The following is a 23,812-nucleotide window of genomic DNA, read 5'->3' as shown; positions in this document are numbered from 1 at the left end:
ACCTCAGTAGACAACTGGCACAAGCAGTCCGCTGCATGTTAGATATTTCACAATCTACTCAACACACTGCAACATGCCAAACTCATAAGGTAGAAAAGACTAAGTAGCTTTTTACGTGTTTTATCATCTGTCATGACATTAAAAGCAAATAGGTACCATACAATCTATGGTGCTATAGAAAAGTCAGCATGTAAGCACAGGTGAAAAAAAAAGAAGGGGATTTTGCTGTCAGTTTAAATGCTGCTATGTAATATGTATATGTTTGCTAAAAAACAAACAAACAAACATTAACAACAACAAAAAACACCACCAACAACAAAACAACAAAACACTTTTCATGCTTTAGTAAGTAACAGCCAGTTAGACCATCACCATGAACCAAGCAACAGCAACAGATGTGAATATTAAAGGTATTGCTGTCAAAACAGCTGTATGACAGTCAATTTCACAGGATAGTTGAATTGGACATAATGAAAAGAGAAGAGAAAAAGCCATGCTTTCTCTCTTTCCTTACACAGATAAGCTTCAGGGCACCAGAAGAAGGAACAAAGATAGCATGTTGTCCTAGTCCTGAGTCCTCCTCCCACTGACCTAAATGCAAATTCCCCACACCTCATATTACACAGAGAGGCTATGCATGTGTGAAAACGGTGAAACAGCAAGGGATGATTTTCCCACAGCTCTGAACCTCAGAATTGCATTGTGGTAAACATCTCCCACAAGAAAAAGGCATCCTGTATTTTCTGAATCATAAAAAAAAAAAAAAAAAGTCCCATACCTAGGGACCTAAGTGAATTAACTGTATGCATCAAAAGCCAGAGCCTGGCCCTGATAAGGCTGATTTGCATTTAGTTTAACAGCAGTTGGGGATTCACAGTGTAAGAGAATTCCCCATGATACAAAGGCACAGGGACATTTCCATATTTGCTTCTTTCCACCCATTTCTTTAGTGCTGAGGCTACTCTAATTGGCACCAGAAATGTTCTGTTTCTGTGATTTCCTCGATAGGCTTCAGAATAGACTGGCCCTTCACAATTCTGAGAGCTGAGGGAACAGAGATACATCAAGTCTTAGTCGGCCAGCCTCATCTCCTGCTGAATTGATACAACTGCTGGTAGATCTGGAAGTTGCATCATAACACTTGCTGGCTGTACCACTTTTTTTCAAAAAAGACAAACCAACTTAAATAATTGTAAAGAAAATAATGAGGCTGAGTCATCTTCTGCTTATGAAACTAAAAAGTCTATTCTAATTGTAAAAATCCTGATCTCCCTGCAATGTATGCTCCACAATATAGGTTACTACACATACCCTACACCATAATTTGAGAACTTCTGACTACCCTGTGGCCTAACCTTGAGTTACAACATCTGAACTCTTATCTTACCCAGGCTTTGCTACAGAGCTAGCACATGGTTTGGGGCAAACCAGTCTTCCTACAGCATAGTCCCTCTCTGTAAAACTACAGTAATAGTATCTATTCTGAGATTTTAAGATAACACTCTCACTTTTTAGATTGCAATAACAGCATGCACAAAAGCCTCCACATGGTAACTTAGAAAATCTGTCACAACACACCAACTTTTCAACTTCAGAGAATTCATTCTACCATTTTAAAAAATGATGCCTTATTAAGTGGAAATAAAAAATCACATATTATGTCATTTAACAATGTGCTATCCTCCCTCATTTCACTTATTATTACCATAAATTAAATAATTGACCTATATGAGAATATAGGTGCCATACTAAATTCAATGTATAGTGCCCAATGCTTTTGATTTTACCTCCCATTCCCAAAACAACAGTGGCATGCAGTCCTGTTGAATAATACAGATGCATTGTGTGAACTCTGTTGTCTGCATTATGTTTAGTTATCCCTTATAAATATATTAAATAGAATAATGTCTTGTTTAAACCTAATAAATCTTTTTTTTCCTTTAAGCTCAAAACCACTAAAAATCTTTACCTACAAAACCAAGTTCAAAGAAATTCTTGAGTAGGCATATGACACATTTGATTTGAATAGCTTTAAAAGCTCAACTGATTTAATCAAACTGCAACTTAGTGTTCAAATTATTTCCCTAATAAGTCTCCTCCAAATAGGTAGCTTACCAAAAAGTACTACTTTTAAAGTTAAACAAGTGTATTAATTCTAAAGTTTAGTAAGCTCATAAAAACCTGTAAGGTATTTTAGCATCATCAATAATTCCATTTTATCTTAGAATATAAAAGAAGAAGAAAGCCAATTTAAGAAAAAAATGTAATTAACACCATCGGAAAGGCATTAGACTCGCTCTACCTGGGCAGCTCCTGTGATCATATTTGGAATGAAGTCTTTGTGGCCTGGAGCATCCATCAATGTAATTACTTTAGTCTTTGTCTCAAATTTGGTCATGCCCACATCCATTGTTACTCCCCTTAAACAAAGCATACACATAACACCATTAGTAATGTTTTTGAAAGCTTCAGAGATATAAATTAAGTTATGATAAAAACAATAATGAAATTTTACATGTTACAGCTTTCATTTGATTCAGCCTGCACCCAAAATGTTGAAAGAAACTTGCTTGCTGGAAAAGACCTTTAGAGCTGTTTTGAGTAACTCTAGTCACAAAGAAACAAAAAAAGTCAAGCAAAAATACCAACTTTTTCCCATAAAAATGACAATTTATCTTCTGCCGTGAAGTCTGGATCTTAAATGCATAATTGACAGATACTAAAAAAAAAAATTATAGATAACTGGATGCAAGTGCTAAGGCTCATCACAGTATTTCCTCAAACACCACCACCCATAGTTAATAAAATACCAAAAATTAATTACACGCCTTAACTGATATCATGCTACTTCTAAAGATTATGTTTAGTTGCCTCTGGATCTTCAAATAAATAAAATAATTTATAATATATTAGGATAAATTTGATATTCAATATAATCCAAGTCACGTGTGAACCAAAATTTCAGTGCTTAATTTACACTTCTGACACCCTTTTATACAAACATTTTAATACATACAGCATACAGAAATAACCAAGATGAGAAAAAGTTGGCAGAAATAAACTGTTCTAAATGAACTGGTCTAAACAGCCCTAAATGAACGTGGCTACTACAAGCATTTGTACATTGTAGTTATTCTCTGCACTTCCCAGCACCGAAATATGTGAAGAAATACTCAATTTCTTGTACATATTTGTGTACCAAACCAGGATATTATTTTTCTTTTGATAATGCATACTTAGACAAAGCAAAATATTTGCTAGTAAGCGTTAAGTATATATCTTTATGCATTTTGAATATTTCTACCAAAGCATTATTAGTAGATATGCTTTTCTTTCAGAAGAGCGATGATAATTCCCATTAAATATATTTCTACCTTTCTCTTTCTTCCCCAGTTTCATCCAGGACCCATGCATAAGCAAACGAAGCTTTGCCAGCCTTCTTAGATTCCTGTTCGTATTTGTGCATAGTTCTTTTGTTCACATTTCCCAAAAGGTAGAGTAGATGACCCATTAAAGTACTTTTACCTGCATCAACATGTCCTATGGAGGAAAATAAAATTTATATCAATTTAACTAATTTACAAATTATAAATGTACAACATGAAAATAAATAAATAAGTAAATAAAAACAGATGCAAATCACATACACCAATAATGCTCATGTAATCCGTAAGATTTTGACTCACTGACAGTTTACTGAAACAGGTAATTAGCGCGATAGCCATGTACCACATTCAAATCCATGCTAAAAAGAATTGTAGGAATGAAATCAAACCCAACTAGTTGTCTGTCAAAACCAAGGTATGTCAACCTCACAGTCTAGCCAAGTCTGAATGTACACCCTCCACATAACAATGGTCAAACAGATGGAATTGAAAACAGTATAAGATTTCTCTTTCCTAAAGAGAGGATATTTTCGTTTCTTTATCACTTCCAGATTCAATCAATGGAGTTTTTAAATCTCTATGCCTAAAATGTAATTAACTGTATTACCTATTACCACCAAATTTAGTAGTTGCTTTCCTCCTTGTCTCTTCTCCAACTCTGCTTTCACATCTATTTGTGGTTTTGTCTTGCTCGTCTTTTTTACTGGAGTAGGCACGGCATTCTGCTCTTCTGAAACCTGCGCTACTTGGGGTGAAAGAGCAGATTTTGAGACTGCCTCAATTACCCCAGAAGTTATGCTAGCATCTTCATTTAGCAGTCCTTTTTGAGGTGTGTTAGCATGGCCATTTTCTTCAGCAATCATGCTGGGAAAATAAAACAAAGGAACAGTGAATGCAAATGTTAAAGAAGCTGCAGAAATACAAGAGAAAAATGGAGTTCTCCTTACACTATCACAAAAGCCCCAGACAAATATTATCTGATAAGTAGAAACAAGCCCATTAAGGTGGAAGTGATAAGCAACTGGATGCAAACTACACAGATACCAGCTCTGAACATCTTGCAAGAGACGTACTGTGTACATAAACAAGATAAGAAATAATCTTGTTAAATTCATGAAACTCATAAACAAAAGCTTCTCACAGCCACTTCTTTTGACAGGGAGAGAAATGATGAACTACCATAGACATGGTTGTCTCTGAAGTAAGAGCCCAAGTCAGCTTTGAAGCATCCTAAAACAGCTTTCACTTAAATTAAAAGTACTGCAGCTAAATGCAGTGATATTCTACTGAGAGAATACCAGCAATACAAAGAGTACATACTAAGCGTAAGTATATAGTTACATACTAAGAGCTGAAACTTAAGGAGCAATGTTTGCATACAGCCATAACAGATATGCCACATATCAACACTGAGAAAACCTGTTTTATGTACAAAACAAGGCATCTAGAACTACAGATATTTGGATTTCCCAACTCACCTTCTCTTCCACTCTGTTCTACCACAAATTACTATACTAACGCTAATACTAAACACCTTGAACGCATTATTCTCCTATTATCACAGAATCACACAGAATCACAGAATTTCTAGGTTGGACGAGACCTCAAGGTCATCGAGTCCAACCTCTGACCTAATACTAACAGTCCCCACTAAACCCTAAGCTCCACATCTAAATGTCTTTTGAAGACTTCCAGTGATGGTGACTCCACCACCTCCCTGGGCAGCCTGTTCCAGTGCCTAACTACCCTTTCAGTAAAGAAATTCTTCCTAACATCTAACCTAAAACTCCCCTGGGGCAACTTTAGCCCATTCTCCCTCATCCTGTCACCAGGCACGTGGGAGAACAGGCCAACCCCCACCTCGCTACAGCCTCCTTTAAGGTATCTGTAGAGAGCGATAAGGTCGCCCCTGAGCCTCCTCTTCTCCAGGCTGAACAAGCCCAGCTCCCTCAGCCGCTCCTCGTAGGACTTGTTCTCCAGACCCCTCACCAGCTCCGTCGCCCTTCTCTGGACCCGCTCAAGCACCTCGATGTCCTTCTTGTAGCGAGGGGCCCAAAACTGAACACAGTACTCGAGGTGCGGCCTCACCAGAGCCGAGTACAGGGGGACGATCACCTCCCTAGCCCTGCTGGTCACAGTGTTTCTGATACAAGCCAGGATGCCGTTGGCCTTCTTGGCCACCTGAGCACACTGCTGGCTCATATTCAGCCGACTGTCCACCATCACTCCCAGGTCCTTCTCTGCCTGGCAGCTCTCCAACCATTATTCTCACACTCTTTCTCTCCCATTTATAAATAAGGTTATTTTCATAATTCACGTACATGTTCTGAGGATATATGATTTTTTTTAATGTGTTATGGCAAAGATGACCACTAAAAGCAAAACCTAAATAACATCCTCAAGACAGCAAAAGCTTTCTTGCTGGCTGACAGAGCTCCATGGTGAGTCATTAATGTGTACAGCAAGACAGAAACAGAAGCAGTTACTACAGGCATCAGAACATGTTATGGCAAGCTTTAACACACAAACCACTGGCCATTCCAGTATTTTGAAAGTTTTTCTAAAAATTCTTCTACATGAAGCCTCCTACAAAACAAAACAAAACAAAACAAAAAAAAAAAAAAACCCTTCCTCCTCTGGAAAACTGGAACCCTTTTCAACGCAGTACCACTGTGGTGCAGGCTACTTTCTATGGAACTGATTCAAGCAGTCTTTCAGAGAGCTACCAAAAGGAAACAGGACTGTCTTCAAGTCCAGAGTGAATTTTTCACTCTCCGCTTTCCATTTACATACCACAGTTAACTTCACAGTTTTCCTCTTTTCAATTTTTATAACCAAAACTACTTATTTTGGTACATCAGAATCCCATCTCATAGAATCTTCATTTGATAATACAGACAGAAAGTTGCATTGTATCGGCCTTCATAGGAATATTTGCATTGTATTAGTCCCTTTCCATTTCCTGAATCTCAGAAAACAAAGAAGTCCAACCATGTCAGCCTACTGAACAAAGCAGTTCATGAGTTACAATCTAAAACATTAAACCTAGGAAATATTCAGATCTAATGCAAGTTTAGCCTCTCTACTACCAGGAACCAGTGCTGGTCATTTTATAAGGCCTCCCTTTTTTAACTCAGTTTCAGAACCTACCTAAATATCTGGTACTGTGGCAGAATGATTAGTTTTGACATCTTTTTTGTAAGGCCCAAACCCAAGTCTTTGCTCTAGATCGTGAGACCCCAAAGCAGAAATGTGAACACTGGTTTCTTGGCTACAGTTCCACAATCCAAGGTTGAAATCTTGCATCAAGGGTGGACACACAACCACAATTTTCTTAAATTAGCTACACATCAAATTTAATTAGTGCCAGCCATGATGGTTGCAGGGGATGGTTAGTACCTGTGCTGCTGCATAGTGGATGTACAATTCTGTATAAAGTTTATTTACATAAAGTTACCCTATCAACATTTTCTAAGCCTTTTAAGGGAAAACAAGTCAATATCAATCTACACCTTCGGTCACACAGTCATGACACTTTTGATTTGACACTCAGAAACCAGTTGTACTGTGCCATCAAGCATAGCCTTTGACAAGCTCCCATATATAATATTGCACATTGACAAGCTGAATGCACTTTATAAGAGGATATACTTAAATTCCTAAACTTCCCAAATCAGTGACTCATCATTGTCTTACGTGCAGTTATGGGAAAGAGGCAATTACAAGGAAAATTTTTCCAAGGAAAATAGTCACTAGTTGCTCATGCATTCTTTTACTGGTAAAATAAAAGTGCATTTCTATCAGTCTGAACAGAAGTCTCTTTTTTTAAATTCCATTAAGTTCAAGCTAAAAATCTACTGTGGAATGGCACGACAATTATTTTATCCAATGTTTCTACACAGACATTTTACTTCATAAAAACTGACTGAAAACAATCAAGTTGATAGAAAGCAATATGCATAGAATTGCAGTGACAGAGCTTTCTACATATTCTAGCAACATATTTAAAAGCACCTACATTATATAGAGCACACCAGACCAGTTTGTCCTGAACCATGTATTAAGAAAACCTAATATAGTTAAAATTCAGTTGTGTTAGAAGTCTTACCAGCTGTGATCGAAGTTTTACATCAAGACTCATTTTTTTTCCCCCAGACACCCTTCAGTTCACTATCAGCATAACATCTATCACTTTCACACTGAAACACACTTTCACACTGAAACACTATTGTTATATGCAAAAGTCATACTGTAATACAAGTATGATATTTTATATCAATATCAGTTATTTTTCCTTGAAATTCCAACATTTTAAGTTCTAGAGAGAAGCATCTGTATAAGAAGCAATATCAAAACAGCCATTGCATTTGTCAGTCCCTTCTCTCCTTTTCAATGTCTGCATTACTTCTAAAACCAAATTTTCAAAAATGAAAAAAATTAAAAGGAAGACATTTAGATGAAACTGCAAATAATGTAACCCAAAACTCTGTTTTCCCTATACCTTTCAAAATACATTAAAGACAGTCACATTAAGCCTCATAATAGATGAAAATGTATTTTGAAAGATAGATTATCAGTAAGCTTCTAAATTATATTTGTTTAACTAATATTTTTTTCTAGTCTCAGATGCTAAGATCCTGTAAGCCTAGGTCAGGAAGGATTCCAAAAAAACAAGTTTGAATGGCAACATTCAAACTAAAGACATCAAAGAAACAAGGCCTGATGAAACAACTATTCTCTTACTAACAAGTACCTTCTGGTGTGATTAACACTGCTAAATACTGTCAAATAGTTTTCATTTGGGTGCTTCAGAGAAAGTGCTAGACATACGAGTAAAATAATGAGTGAAACATGACTCTAGCTGTCATGACATTAGGCCTTGCTAGTAGACCGCTCCATTTAGACTTCTACAGGTTTCAGATATCACCATGTTCTAGAAACCTGAAAAAAACTGTTCCATGCTAATGCAAGTCTCATTGTTTCTGAAGAGAAACATCAGAATGGAGAGAGTGTATGATGTACTTCTACACCATCTCAGCTTTTTGCTGAGCTGTGTTGGGGAAAAGAAGAGGGTGTTTATTACCGGATACCTGAACAGGAAGATGCACAGGTGAAACATACAATTCACATCTCACAGAAGCACATGCAGTTAGATGCAGGAAAAAAGACTTTGATATGGCAACTAGATAAGTAATTTATCGAAAGCTTGATAACAACTAACAGAAGTTCAGAAAAATGCTAAGAAGCTTTGCTTCTAACAGTCTAAAGAATGAATGACATGGAAAATTCTTTTCAGGCTTTCCCATTGAGATTTTTCAAAATTAGTTAATTGAAAATTTGTCAAAAGACAGAGCATATAAGAGAGCACTCTAGTATGTGATACGTTGCTACTGCAGGCAGTTGAGGGTATAAAATAAGGGCCAAATGTATTAGCAAACATCTTTGGTAGCCAAGTTCCAATGTGGTCTGAATTATGTTGAACCACCATACCAGGATAAATTTCTACTTGGAGGAGGAGCAATTCCTAGCCAATTGCTTGCATCTTTGTATACAAACTTGTTCAAACTGCCAAGAGCAGATTTGGTTTGCCAACATCCGTGCCTTTCTGCCACATCACTACTAGCTCACTAATGTGGAGCCATTAAACTGATTAACTCTGTACTTCTTTGAACTAACAGAACAATTAAGCACCTCTACTTACACTGAGCTCATGTACTACAGTAGGCTTGACCACCAGCAATTCAGTCACAGATGTCAAAAGCACTTACTGAAGCTTTTTGTTAGCAAATCAGAAGACATACAGAAGCCTGGCAAGGATTACTATTTAGTTGAAATTAGAACTGCCAGGCTAGAAACATCCTATGTTGTCTTGCCAAGATAGACAGTAAGAGTAAACTGAGTAAAATATTATGGTTACACTGTTTTCTGGGAACAGTAAGAAACACTGAAATACAACATATGCTGTTAAAAGGCATATTTTAAAAGGACTCTAATCCTCATACAACTGTGTTTACTGAGGTTCACACAACCAGGCATTCAAAGAAGAACCTGAAAGTTTATCTTCTGAAGATTAACTCTGCATAATTTAGGTTTTAAACATTATTTTCAATCTTCTAGTCTGGATGCTTAGTGAATTATTTTTATGCAACCGACTCTTTCGGAGTACTTATAGTCATTACAGGAATGTCTACATTTATTTCCCTTTTCAAAATTATTAATTACACAATATTGGTCAGGCTGGTTAAAATAATCACCCCTTTTTGCTCACAACCTTTTCTTGTTTCCTTCGTGATTTAACAAGAAGAAAAAGCTTGGTAATTAGTTTTGCTAGAGCACCAGAAAGGCAGCTTGTCAGAAACAAGCAAACTCCATTTTCCAGAGACAATTCTATTAAGAACACACGGCAAAAGCAATCAATGCTCAAAGCAATTCATGACTTCTAATAATCCATTTACGTAACAATAACTGAATCTTCATTAAAATGAGATCATGCCTCATAACAAGATCTAACCATGAAGACTGAGTAGCTAGTCAAAGAATGTTTACTTCTGCTAATGCTAGGCCAGTGGTTTTAAAAACATTGTCCAAGAATCATGTTTAAGATCCCATAACAGGTGATAACAAAAATTAATTCATACATGCTGTACAATCACCTTCAATGGTGTCTGCACCAACACCACACAAACATTCAGGAATGCGAGCAGGGGGCATAAACTGAAAAGGTTGATAAGTTACAGGTGTTTTAGAATTTAGATTTTATCAAAACTGCTATGAGCACTGAGCTTTTGGTGAGTGAAACAAAACTATGTACTTAGAAATCTGTATTATTACAAACCCTTCACAGTACACTTATCAATGCATAAGTAACATGAAGAGAGTTTGAAAAGAATTAAAAGAAAGAGAGTCTCTTGGGCATTAATAAACAAATTCACTGTGTTCCCTGACAACTCATCCTCATTTAAACCGTCAATAATCCAGAAGATAAATGCAGAAGAAAAATACAACACTGACACTCATGGAATTGGGACAGGGAGAAATATCGTGTGTGTGTTGTCCCCCATTTCATGTCTCCTCCCCCCCCCCCATTTGTGTCCTTGTTTTATTAGTTTATAAGTGGATGAATAAAAGCTATAAAGCCATTACACTTGCAAGACAATGTTTGCGCTTCATGTAACTTCAGTATAATATTAGCTATATTATAATAGCACAGACTTTATGCATAAACTAGACAGGAGCTAGTCAAATTTCATCTGTTAGGAAAGGAATGAAACAGAGCAAATTAGACTGTCCTGGAGCAGAGAAGGAAAAATAAGATACAAGTATGGTCAAGGCCTCCTTCCCCAGTTCTTCATGTCAAAGTCCTAGTGACTTGATAGTGCCTCTGGAGGCCTATAATCAGTCAAAGAAAGGAGGCCATAACAGTTTCCTTGAAGCATGGGTCTTTACGCATGCAGGTAACTTCACAATTTCAGCTGGGCTTTCTTTCCTAGCCACTGGTTATACACCAAATCTTATTCTCTTCTCTTCCAAACCACTCCATTCCTATTTGTTCTAGCTTAAAAATAAATGCCTAATGTCAATACAATTTCTACAAGAAGAGAGGTTTCTTCTTACTTAGCAGTACTGCTGAAACAAGCGAGGAGAATTAAACACTTTTTGTCACAAAAAAGACCATGTCACTACAATAGAAGCAAGCATGATACAAACTGTTTCTAGGTCCATGAAGAGAAGTAGAGTGGTTGAGAGCCATGTTAGAAACAACTACTTTCCCTCAAAGACTGAGTCACCATTAGCATATCCAGGAATTATTCCAGCCTGCAAAGGAAAAAGCATTCTTCTCATTTCATCCTTCCCTATGGAGCACACACACACAAGGTGTGGCAGTCACTAATCAATAACAGAGATACAAAATTTTGGACTTCTATATAAATACCTTAAATAGTTATTATTACAGCTAAAAAAAAATGTAATCAATATAATCCCTAGTGATCTTATGAAGGACTAATTGGCAGATCCTTTTCACTCCCTTCATGACTCCTTTCTTTTTATAAAATTTCATGTAAATCATTGTAATCCACACAAGTAACCATAAAAAAAAAAACTCCATTTTGTAAGAGGTGTAATAGGAACACAAAAGATGAAGATTACATTAAGTTCACAGGAATTTAATGATCAAGTCCAGTTGTCACACCCAGAGTCACTAATTAGAAGAGATGAGGAGGGGAGAAAAAAAGAAAACAAAACAAAACAAAACACTGTGTTCTCTCTCTGCATTTCAGATCTCAAATAGCACAGAAAGAATTACGAAAGTCCCAGGAATTCTTCATTTAGTTTATTGCATCTAAGTAGCTAAGAGACATCACTGTCATTCATCAATTGCATTTAGAAGTTTTAAGAAAATAATGACATCAGTCTTACATCCTTGTATTAAATGCACTGAAGAGACTATGTAGATGCATCATAATGCTTTCCACATAGTTTCACCAAACATGCACAAGATACTGTAAAGTAAAGACCATGCTATCCCTCTTGCTCCCAAAAATGCTTTCCAGATCAGAACTGCAAGCAGTGCAGGCTGAGGCAAGGATGATGGCAATGCTCATGCTTACAATTTTTTTTTTCCTGAGCATAACTATGGAATTTCTTGCCACAGAGTAGCAAGATTGTGCCCAAAACCAGAATAAGCACATCCAAACAAGAAAAATCCATTAGCCATTGTTAGCTGAAACCAGACCAGACCAGACAATGCCAGACCAGACCAATGCATAAGAAGCGGTGGGGCACAGAATGCTTCATGCAGTGACGTTTCATAGAATGTATTCCCAACATGCTTAACATGTCCTTATACATTTATTTAAGCATTGCATCTACTGATGTAGATGGACTCTGATCCAGCATGTCTGTTTTCATGCTCTTACAAGAGCATCCCCCCAACAGTTCCAAGTTAGGGTAAAATTAGAACTACTACTCAACTACGCTATTCTTCTCTATAACAGTTGTACCCCGAACACCTGTTAAAGTTAATAAAAGCTGCAGAGGAAGGCAAAGTTTAGCTATAAGTGATTATTTTCCCCATAAATTATTCTTAAATGTATTACTTCCTTTGAAGAACAAGCATTTGCAGTTAAGATTTATTGATTTCATAATTCCACTTAGAGAACTAAATTTAAAATAAACGAACCCCAAGAAAGTTCAGTATTCTATGAAGCGGATGTTTAAATAATCTGACTAGCTGATATCTCTCTGCACTATTCATAGTGAAAGGATTTGTTAAACTCAAAACGTGAGGTACCATCTTCTGAAAGTAATTGTGAGTCAAACAAGAAGCTGAGATGGTTAGTTCTGGAGAGTGACACTAAAACTGCTGTAAAAATAGAAAAAAAGAAGAAGAAAGCTTGCTACAGGTGCATCAGTCTGAAAGAAGGGCTGCTGATGTACCTTGATGTATGAGGGCTTTGGCTTACCATGGAACTTCAAATCCCATAGACTGTTTCTTTCCAGACACTGTCATTTTGGTAACTTTTGGCACAATTTCAGATTCCATTCTGGCTGACTGGGAATCCCTTGATTTTCCTAGTAATAGACAAAAATAAGTTTGAACTTAATGTTGTGACTAACAGGTGTTAAATATAAAGCTTAACAAGTTACATTCCTTTTCATCAACCCAAAGATAGCAGTCTGTGATAAAGATGAAGTCTCACACTTCAGTCTTTTACTTTTATCTGTTACATATTTATTCAAATTAATCCACAAACATTTGTATTTATTGTGAAAATCTTATCAGTATCTCCAAGGATTGGCTTGACACCCACACCATTTAAGAGCTTTGCTATTTTGATAGCAGTTCTGCAGAATGCCAGAAGCATTTTATACAAGGATGAAGAAACGCTTTGCAGCTGCTCACCAGCTGATTAAGCTAATTCTTATTTACAGGTTTTCTTTTGCCTTAACATTGGCAAGCCTCAAGGGTACAGGTTTAAACCAATAAGAAAAAAAAAAGGAACACAACACTAGTCTACCTGAGGTACTGCTAACAGCAGCACAAGCTACCAGGCCTTTCCTGAGACCTGTGACCAGAGTTGTCTCCTACCTAGTCACGTCAAAGAAGCCAAGAAATACCCAAACTAGCTATGTATTTACCATGGGGAAGAGTAGTATAAATAAAAGTAGTAAACTAGCTCTTTTCTTTCCATGACCCCCTCTTTAATATGTTAAATAATTCCCTTCTCCCCTTCTCTATGGGAAAATACTTCCAACTTTATACAGTATGAGTGACAATGACTGTATCTTGTGTTCTGAAGGACATTATATACACAGAGAAGCAAAAACAATAACCTGAATTCAGAATTAAACTGAAAGTTTGAAATAATCTTTACCTACTGATGCATCTGAAAATATGCTGATACTCTTCAAGTAATACCCTGATTCTGAATACTCACCAACAAGTAAGGACTTATTTTGAAGAACAAGTTAATTTTTATTTATTTAATTTAAATTATTTTAGATTCCTACTGTAAGATGAACTGTTGGAGTCATTTGGTCTTACTCATACAGATGAACTCTTTATTGCACTCTAAATCATGACAGCTACACCTTTAAAACCTCATGCTCATAGTGCTTTGCAGGTTATATACAAAGTTGTGGTCAAGCCTGTTGAAGGTACAGAAACATACCAGAGATATGTCTACAACATATAGCACACCAAAAAAGCTGTTGTGCAACTTTTTTTAGTTTATTTACTTTGGTCATCACCTCCTTCATTTATCTTATCTGTTGATACTTACTTTAGTTATAAAATGCCTAGAGATCTCTGGAAGAAGTACTTTGTATGCGTATTATTAATAGTTACATACCAATTATACTAAATAAAGAAAAAAAGTAACAAGGAAATAAAGGCAATACCACAAATGATGGTTAACAACAATTACATATTATAAAACGGCCAAACAAGTCATAACGATTCAGGATAAAAAATTCTCACATTAAAGGACAAGGACTACCAGTTAAACAAAGATTTTGTTTCACATTCAAGCTTCTACACAGGTCACCTTTACCTATTTTTGAATGAGAAGTTACTCACATGAGTTACAGAAAAAAAAGGCATTACTTTTGTTGCCAGCTTGGTATCTTTTCTTCTTACTTCAATTCTAACAATTTCCAAGCAGACATCACCTTCAACTACCAGTTAAACATGAATGTTTTACAAGTCATTTGAAAGCTGAATGACAGTCAGTTCTCAGAAAATACCGCGTCTTAAGTCTGGCTGCTAGGAATTCAAAATTGCAAAAAAAAAAAAAAAACACAACACATAGTGAACATGAACTTAGATTAGTTGAAAGAAAACAAGATAACAATTGTTATCATGTACCCTGTGTATAACTTGCAATTTATTTGCAAAATTTGCTACATTTGATCTAAAATCAAAAGTCACTGAACATAAAAAAAATACATATTATCTTGTAAATACAGAAATTAAGCTCTGATCTGTACAACTGTCGGGGTGTTTGAGACTGATCCAAACTAAATGTACAAGGAGATGAAATACATTTAATGAATCTAGAATTTGACTTCCATTTCAGAAGTACTACGCTATTCACTCTCTAGATAAAATCTAGAAGACCAGACGACTCATTAAAACTGCATCACTGAGACAGCATAATTCTGTCATAAGACAATGTAATTCTTCAGTTTGCAGTGAGCATTTTAAATTATGAACCCTCAGGAAATATTTTGTCGTATCAATGAAGTGATGCTGTTAGGAGAGAAGGTTCCATATGCGAAACACTTAACATGGCTAGGAAAACAGGGTTGAGCAGAAACAACTGAAGACTAAAACACATGATGCGACAAATGAAATCACAGAAATCTAAAACTAGAGAAAAAGGAATAAAACCAGAGGAAAAAAATAGGAAACACTAAAAAAGGTGAACAAACATTTAAAAAATAAAAGTACAAAGAACAAGAGAAAGTAAAATAATTGTCCACTGACAGCACAAAACAGTTTGTTGCTGTCTAGAGATGAAAAAAAAACCAAAAAACAAAAAACACCACTTAGATCAGTATAGGTGGATTGAAGAAGAAAACCGGGATTGTATATAAGGGCAAACCAACCCACAGAAGATAACTGTGGAAAGGCTGCACTCAAACAGATGCAACAACCATGTTGCAAACACGAATCATTAGTAATACTACTGACAGAAGCATCAACTCCAGTGTTTTTATAACCAAGTACAATAAAATCAAACAGTTCATTTGAGATAAGGACCAACCTTCATTTTTGTACTGCAGGTGCCATTAAAGATTAATAATTACGAGCTTCAGTACGAAGGACAGAAGCCCAGGAAAGGAGTATACTTTACTATCTAATCTATAGGGCATTGGAGAAAACTGCATGATAAATGCTTATCTGCTTTAGCAGACAAAGCAAAAACTATTCAACACTTAAAAGATCAAAAGCAAATCCTTACATTGCACCTTGGAACTAAAAGGAAGTCAATGCACAATGCTGATACAATTCTTAAGAGAAACACTTCTGAATAAGCAAGCAGAGTATCCTATAGCAATTGAGGTCTGCTAAAACCCTGAAAAAAGCATAGGAGTGGTAATCCCAATCCGATTAGGAAAAGAGCAGCTGCAAGGAAATCAGCCTCTGAGGGGAAAGGATATAAACTTGCCTAGAAAGTCTTGATAAACATTCTTCATGCATTGTGCAATTTGGACCTTCTTAAGTGCAAATGCAAGCAACTAAACAGCAATATTTCCTACACCAAGAGTGCATAAGAAATGGAGAGATACTGACTTTTGCATATTTAATAAACTACTAAAGAATCCCCAATTCCTCCTTGCTACGCTTCACTTTAGCTTTACAAAAAGCAAAAATTAGAGGGAATCATTCATAAATTACAAAAATACAAAGGCTATATATCAGCATGACAGTTACCACAACTCAGAATGATTAAAAATCCAGTGTATTTTAATATTTTAAGCAAAGTAGTTTTCAGACAGATACTTGCTGTTGAAGACTACATTGACATCACTGCACCTGTATACTGTAGCTACAATTCAAAACAGTAACGCAAAGCAGAATATGCATTGATGCACTTTGCCTCACTGTCAAATGAGGATGAGCTCAATACAAAATGTAACAGAAAGACCTGCACTGAAGTTACTCCAGTCTCACTATGGCAGTGTGTGACAACTTAACAACCAAATATCTTTTCTCTTTCTTCTCTTTGCTTCTCCCTTCCGTGTGACTGCTCTGTGGTCTTCCCACTGATGATCCTTTTGATTTGCTCAAAAAATATTACTAGTGACACCTTCTGCAACTTCAAACTAAAAGTGACAACTATTGTGACTGCAATTAAAAGTACAACCCTAAAACCTGATGGCAAAGTAAAGTATTTGCAGTCTGAAAAACAGGAGGCAGATACATATACACAGGAACCAAGTGAAACATCAGAACATCTCGTGTGTGTTCATAATAGAAAAGCAAAAGCGCATGGATAAAGTCAACCATCTTCCTCTACCATAAGCAACTCCCCAAATTCTGGGCTTCCTCTGTAAAAAAATGTTTGTAAAGATTACCTGTAAAAAACAAGCCAACAGATTACTTCAGCTTCTTTATCACATATAATAGGCTTGAGCTTTTTTCAGTTTTTATTTGTTTACTTACTTTGAAAGTAACAGGAAGGTAAATACTGGTCTTTAACTCTGCTGGAGGTATGGAGGAGTTACTTTTCACTATTGTCGATTAGTCGATTATTGGTCTACTCTGTTCCCAGGTAAATTAGAAGTGCAGAAAAACACCACAAGTTTGCTAAACAGCTGCCATCTCACCTAAGTATTGTTGATGCCAAGTGAAGTGGGGAGCAAAAAGTGTTTATACTGGTAAATTTGGAGAAATGAACACTAGTATTGTGTCTAAAACCACACTGTCTTAGTTCAGATGACAATGAAACAATGTCGTCATTTTCAATTCCTAAGCACAGGGACTGGTCCTCACAACTTGGCTTCCCTTTATTAAATTATAAAATTTATACAATGTAATTTTTGTATACAAAAATTGAAAATTATACAGTTTTCAATGGCACTGAAACGCTAAACTCAACTTTATCATTACACAGAGAATCCTTCTTAAGAGAAAATAAACTAGAATTTTCATTATTTCTAAATAAAACAAAACAACCAAAAACACACACACACAAAAGGAATAAAATAACATGGTGTTAGGCATGCCTGAAGCCTATGCCTTCTCAGATGGCAATTCCTTTAAATGAATACAGGTCTACTCATCCAATCTGCAGTTAATACTTTGCGCTTTTAATTTTGCTTTGGTTCATTGTTTATGGGTTTTTAAAACTTTATTTCCTCAATTCTGTTTCAGTATCTTTCATAACAGCTGCATTACTACAACTGGAAGAGTACTAAAGCACCAAGGGACAGGAACCTCTAAACCTAGCTTTACCAGGGAAAAAAGACAGTCCACCAAAAGAAAGTCCATGTACCAAACAACTAAAGGCAGCACTGGCAAAGGAGAGCACCATCAAAGGAGTTATGTATTAACTAATTGTGGCCAGATCACAGTTTTTCTTTAAAGCTTTAAGCCATTTACATACTTCAGGTATTTTTTTTTTACTTGGTGCATGTTAATCCTTCTACTTTCAAAGGTGATACTTGCATTTAAAGAAATAAGTTGCATACAATTCCTATTCTGAATGTGGCCGGGAGCCTAGATACTACTGACAATAGACAGAATTCATTACCTTAAGTAGGCCCTCCCTCAGTCATCTACTTTATTTTTAAATGGTGCTCAAAAATGTTACATTTATATGAAGGTCATTCTGAAAATGAAATTTGTTTATTCACATAATAAATGCAGCATCCATGCAATCCCTACCTTTTACTCACAGCCTGAGTTTTTTTAATCTTAAGTAACAAGGTTTCAAACAAGAATGTCCACTCAGGTTTTTGTATGCTTTTGTATGTTTTGTTCTCCTCCCTTCCCCCCCAATGAAATTACTGGAACTACTATTTCTGATAGACACCTCTGTGCTGAAAGCTAAGTGCCCCCTGAGCTGAACACTGCATGTTCCTAAGAATCCCAATAAATTTATATTCATTTTTTGTGACAAAGAAATATGTATTGTAATACTACAGATAATCCAATCTTCATCCTTCTGTGCAGCAGCAACCCATTGCTAGAATCAGAAAATGATTTTTCAGCATGAAGTTACTTTTAAACATTTTTTCTAGCATTATGTATAGTAAAACGTGTATTCAACTCTAGTGTTCATCCTCAAACTAGAAATTATGCTTTGCAAAACTTCCCAATAAATTGCATTAAACTGTGTTTCCACTCTAGATAAATCACACAAAGTAATACAAGCAAAAAAAAAAAAAAAAAAAAGCATTAATAACGGGGTGGGAAGGGGTTAGGTATTGTGTAAATCAGTAGTACCATGGAAAAATATACACATAACCATGCCTTCTGATCTACAAGATATGGTTTGCATCCCATGCTCTGCTACAGACTTTCTATATAACCACAACCAAGTCACTTAAACCTTTGTCAACTGATTATACAGCAACATCCACCAACTGCATAAAAGAGAAAAGGCAAGGCACTGGTTTTGCGCTCTATGCTACCATGTCATGCGCTTGTTCCAAGTGTTTCATGACTCACTGATTAAAAAATATTTTTTTTTTTGCACATCTTACTGGCAGTACAACTGGTGAGTATATTAGCAATAAAAGTACAGACAAGACACAGTCCTGTCTGAAAAACAGATTTAGTAACTGAGGCCTATATCCCAATAATTTCCTTCCTATATGCTATGTTACAATTTAAAACTAAATTCAAGGTCCTAAAATTGCAAAAAATATTCAAAATATGGATTATGAGACAATAAATGAAGAGATGCCAGCCTCTTCACATATAATCTCATGCTCAGAAGCATCTACCATCTATTTGCCCACATGTACGTGTGCTTATATTAACATTTAACACACACAACCATCATTGTAGCCATCTTTTTTCAAAATACTGACCATAACATATCCCAGTTAACATGCTTCTCATTGTTTCTATCCATATACACCATAAAACTCAACAGATCTTATCCTTTAATTTTACTAAAAAACAGTATAGTTTTATTTTTTTCCCTTCAAATTTCACAGCATGCAGTGAAAACAGTAATATGAGGAAATATAAAAAACCTGTCAAGTTAGAGACATGCACAGTAGTGAAAGTGGTTTTTTGTATAATCCAACTGAACTATTTAAAAATATCAAAAGTTCCATTAAATGCTCTAAAACACAGGGGCATCTATTGGCACAGTTAAGTTTGCCCCAGAGAACGCTGGATCATCAGTGGTGGTGGTGCACAGTTTTAATATTATCAACACATCACAGCACTGGGAATAGCACCAGAAACGCAGGGCTCCCGGCCATGTCCTACACTGCCACATAACACAACCACCAAACTTAAAACACCCCAGATTTCCCAAATTCACAGTTTGCTATCGTTCTGCCTACATAGAATTTGCCATGTACTCATCCCTATAGTCCAATATTTAAGTTCCTTCTCATGCAACAGTTTGGTGGCTAAAGTTCGACATGCAGAAATCCTTTCTTTTGCAAATATATAAGCAATAAAGGATAATACAGAAAGGAAACAAAGATCATTTAGGAAAGTCTCTCCTACTCCTTCTGTAATCCCAAAAACTTCAGCACCCACAGAAACACCCTGCATAAAAAAGAAATACCAACTAGCTCTAATAAATATGTCACTTGTGAAAATTCAAAATAAAATGTTACTCTCCTGTATTTAAACTACATCAGCTCAAAGTACTGATTTTATGAAAAGGTATGGGATTGTACTATTATAAACTGCAACAGATGCTACTGTTGATGTAGTAAGTGATGCATCCATCACTTACAGAAGTAATAAAAGTCTATAAAAATAAAAGGCAATATGCTAAGTCGTCCCCCCAATACTGATTCACAGCCATTCTAAAGATCTTACTTGAAAACAATTCCCCAAACAAGAACATTTAATTTTTTCTTTTTAAAAGAAAGGTTATTTCCTAATAGAAACCACAGTCAGGGGTTTTCCAGGTAACTTTGGCTTGTTGTTGTAACTATTACCTTCTCTGCAAAGTTTCAGAGGGTGAATATAACTTTTTTCATGAAACTAGGAGCAGGTATTTTCACTGAAAAATTATGAAAATAAAAATGCTTACTTACACCTGACTACATGATTTTTTTTGTTTTGGTTTTAAGGTTTGATACAGCAGAGGGGAAGAGATGATGCTCGGGAGTATCATAAAATAGCCTGCTGTGTCTCCAACATCGGCCAATTCTCTGCAGTCCCCACAACACACAACCGCCACAATTTACTACCCCATGACCCAAGATGCAGGAATGTCTTGCTTTACTACAACAACTGGAGGTCCAGCGGGCACAGGCAGAAAGGCTGCCAGCTTCACCTGCTAAGAGTTAGTGGGCACTTGTCACTGTTCAGGCTTTGCTGTCAATGCTTACAACTTTTGGCTAGTTGAACTCTTTTGTCCAAAAAACTCATCTGCTCAAGTGAAGTGCCTGCCCAAGGCTGATACCTTTTTTTTTTTTCTTGGCCTTAGAAAACAGTTTGCACATGCTCACATGGCCTAAATTTTAACAACTAAATCAGCCAAATACTTCAACATTAAATATATAACTGCTCTGGCTATTTTTGGCCAGGCTGGACTAAGTCCTGACACCTGAGAGCAAATCCAACCTCTCCTGTGTTCCCTGGGGTTTCCTACCACATCAGTAAACCAAAGGCATGAACCTGCCTGGGGTAATCAGAAAAAATTAAACCCAACTGGAGGGCAAGAGAAAAAGCCAATGGCAAAGTGATCACTGGCAAGTAGAAAGGCAAGCATATTATCAAGAATTACAAGAAATCAATAACACAAAGCAGGTGAGAGCTGAAAAAAAATAAAAATTGACAGTGTTAATGACTTAAACTGTGGAAAAAACGTGTTTAAGGAAAAAGCAAGAGGACACATACTCAGGGACAAATCACATACAGAAGCTAAGCATGAACAACCGAGAAGAGGATCAACACCGAAAAGCAATACAAGCAATGGGCAGAAAAAAAAAGTGAATGTGAGGAAAAAAATCAAGGTCAGTGACTGGAAAATAGATAGGGAGAGTGGGGATGGCTAGCTACAGAGACTGGAAAAATGAAGTGTAAAAAATGGAAATGCAATGAAAAACTCAGAGTGACGTGAATGTTTAAGGCAGAAATAGGAGTCAAATGAAAAACTTTGACCATGACTAAATAAATTTGAGAATGAGAAAGTGAGAAAGATGCATGCACTGAAATTAGATCAAGCTGAAGTAGATGGGGTGGACTGTGTTATACCTAGGCAACAATACATTTTCTTCTCTGTCTGGAACTTAGCCAAAATTGCTGTAGTCCCACCAGTCCCTTGCCACTGACACTTACTCTCCAACTGAATACAAATGATGCAGAAACAGCAGTCAGTTACTGATACATACTCTAGTTCTTCTTACTAGAAATAAATACCTCCTGATGGAACTTCTTACCAATCAGGGCTTCTAATTGTATGTATTTGAATACTTAAATATTACAAAATGAATATTACCAATTAAAACTTTTTTTCTCTGATCCTTTATTGCAATGAGTCCTTTGACTTCATTTAATGAGTTGGGAATATTTTCTTTTCCAATCTGTCCTCTAAAATGCCAAATTGTTCATTTTTCCATGTTCCTTTCATGTGTTTTTTTTTTTTTTTTCCATTGTTACTATACCTGCAAGCTCCTCAAGGAAATTTATTTTCACCACTTTAGTGCATTTTTTTAATCACACTGTCTTTACCCAACATGAGAAAGTAATTTGGAATTCCTGATGTCCCAGAAAAAAACGATGTCTCTGAGTAGTATATTTTACATATAAAATTTCTCACAACTGTAAACATTCAGTATCTTAGTAAATTAAACCGTTCTCTCCCAATTTCTGGATGCTTAATATGGCATTCTAACCAGCACCCACCTCAAAGAAGTGATGTTTCAAGTCATATACTTCAACAACAGAACCCATAGTTCAGCTCTGTATACAGGTCATTGGTATGGTCTTTCCACAGACACGGACAATTAGTCAGGTTTACATTCACAGTTTATCTACTAATGAGGAAAGAAAGGCACTATTGCTGGAGTAAAACTCTCATTTCAAGATTTCCAGTTTCGTTAAGCCATCACACCTCCAGCGTAAAAGGAACAGAGGTCTATGGTACAAAAAGGCAGACCTGGAGGGGCTGGGGGGGGAGTGCCAGTCATCTTCTAGAGATTACACAAGTATCCGCTGTCTCCTTTTGATGTTTCTGACACAAACATTTAAAGGTCCAATACAAATCCACAACTGTCAAAACAGTGACTTTCTCATCCGTCAAGTTCTTGATGAGAATGTCCTTGAGGTATTTCTCATGCCTATTGCTTATAGTTAAATGGACTAAAATCCAATCCTTCATGTAATCGTGACACAGTACAACTCATCCTGTAACTACCGAAACCTTATTTGTGGGAGGTGTATTTCTTTGCTCTACTCTCTAGCAATGCCAATAATGTTCCTTCTCAATCTGCAATCAAAGTTACAATTTGCTGTAAAAATATTGTGTTAGACATTTACAGTTGTTCTGTACCACGCATCTTTACTCTCCCACACAAAGACAACATTGAGTCGTTGGTGGTGTTCTCTAATTCAACGAATTTTTCTTAAATGACTGTGATTTGTCTCTCACAGATTTAGAAAAAGCTCAGTCCAGTATTTCTGAAGTGCAACTTCCTACCATAAATGGTCATACAAAGAGCAGAGTCAGCACAATGTGCAGGATAACCCTGAAAAGATACATCCATTGCTGCTCACTTAATTGGACAGAATACACACAGCCCATGCAAATTAACAGAATTTCTGTTAAAAGCTTGACCCAAAATGAGTATGTAAAACTGAAAGTACAATATGTACATTCTATTACAATTAGAATTCAATTTCCAAAAGTAACAGACAGTAATTTCAAGTTTAATTCTTAACCAATATTATAATGCCAGAGGATGGTGCTATTTGCCTGCACATCCTCAAGGTAATTCAGACACATCACACCTTTTACACACACACAGACTAGATCTACACAAGTACATTCCCACTGATTGTATTACAGGAATGCAAGTCATCTTACAAGAGGAAGCTTTCCCAACCCGCAACTATTATTTATGCACCAAAATATCCTCAGCAAGAAATTAAAATCCTCAGCAAGAAGTTAAAAATATGGAAAATAATATACAAGAAAACTATACTGGCAAACCGATAGCACACAGAAAGTGGCATCATGTTAAGTATGTTCGGCTCTTCCACAACTGTTCCA

General features: G+C 36.3%; 1 protein-coding gene across 2 annotated transcripts in view; it reads right to left on the bottom strand.

The window, feature by feature from the left end:
- The window catches only part of HBS1L (HBS1 like translational GTPase), a 60,560-nt gene that overhangs the window by 12,822 nt on the left and 23,926 nt on the right, over nucleotides 1-23,812 (bottom strand). For both annotated transcript variants that reach the window (XM_027454489.3, XM_072035988.1), the window contains 4 exons: nucleotides 12,851-12,959; nucleotides 3,994-4,250; nucleotides 3,375-3,540; nucleotides 2,303-2,420 (listed from right to left, as the gene is read on the bottom strand). In XM_027454489.3, coding sequence (XP_027310290.3) covers nucleotides 2,303-2,420; nucleotides 3,375-3,540; nucleotides 3,994-4,250; nucleotides 12,851-12,959 — 650 coding nt within the window. The remainder of the gene's footprint in view (nucleotides 1-2,302; nucleotides 2,421-3,374; nucleotides 3,541-3,993; nucleotides 4,251-12,850; nucleotides 12,960-23,812) is intronic.

The sequence above is a fragment of the Anas platyrhynchos genome, chromosome 3, assembly GCF_047663525.1.
Source record: "Anas platyrhynchos isolate ZD024472 breed Pekin duck chromosome 3, IASCAAS_PekinDuck_T2T, whole genome shotgun sequence".
Classification (NCBI taxonomy): domain Eukaryota; kingdom Metazoa; phylum Chordata; class Aves; order Anseriformes; family Anatidae; genus Anas; species Anas platyrhynchos.
This window is presented reverse-complemented; position numbering and strand designations above follow the sequence as displayed.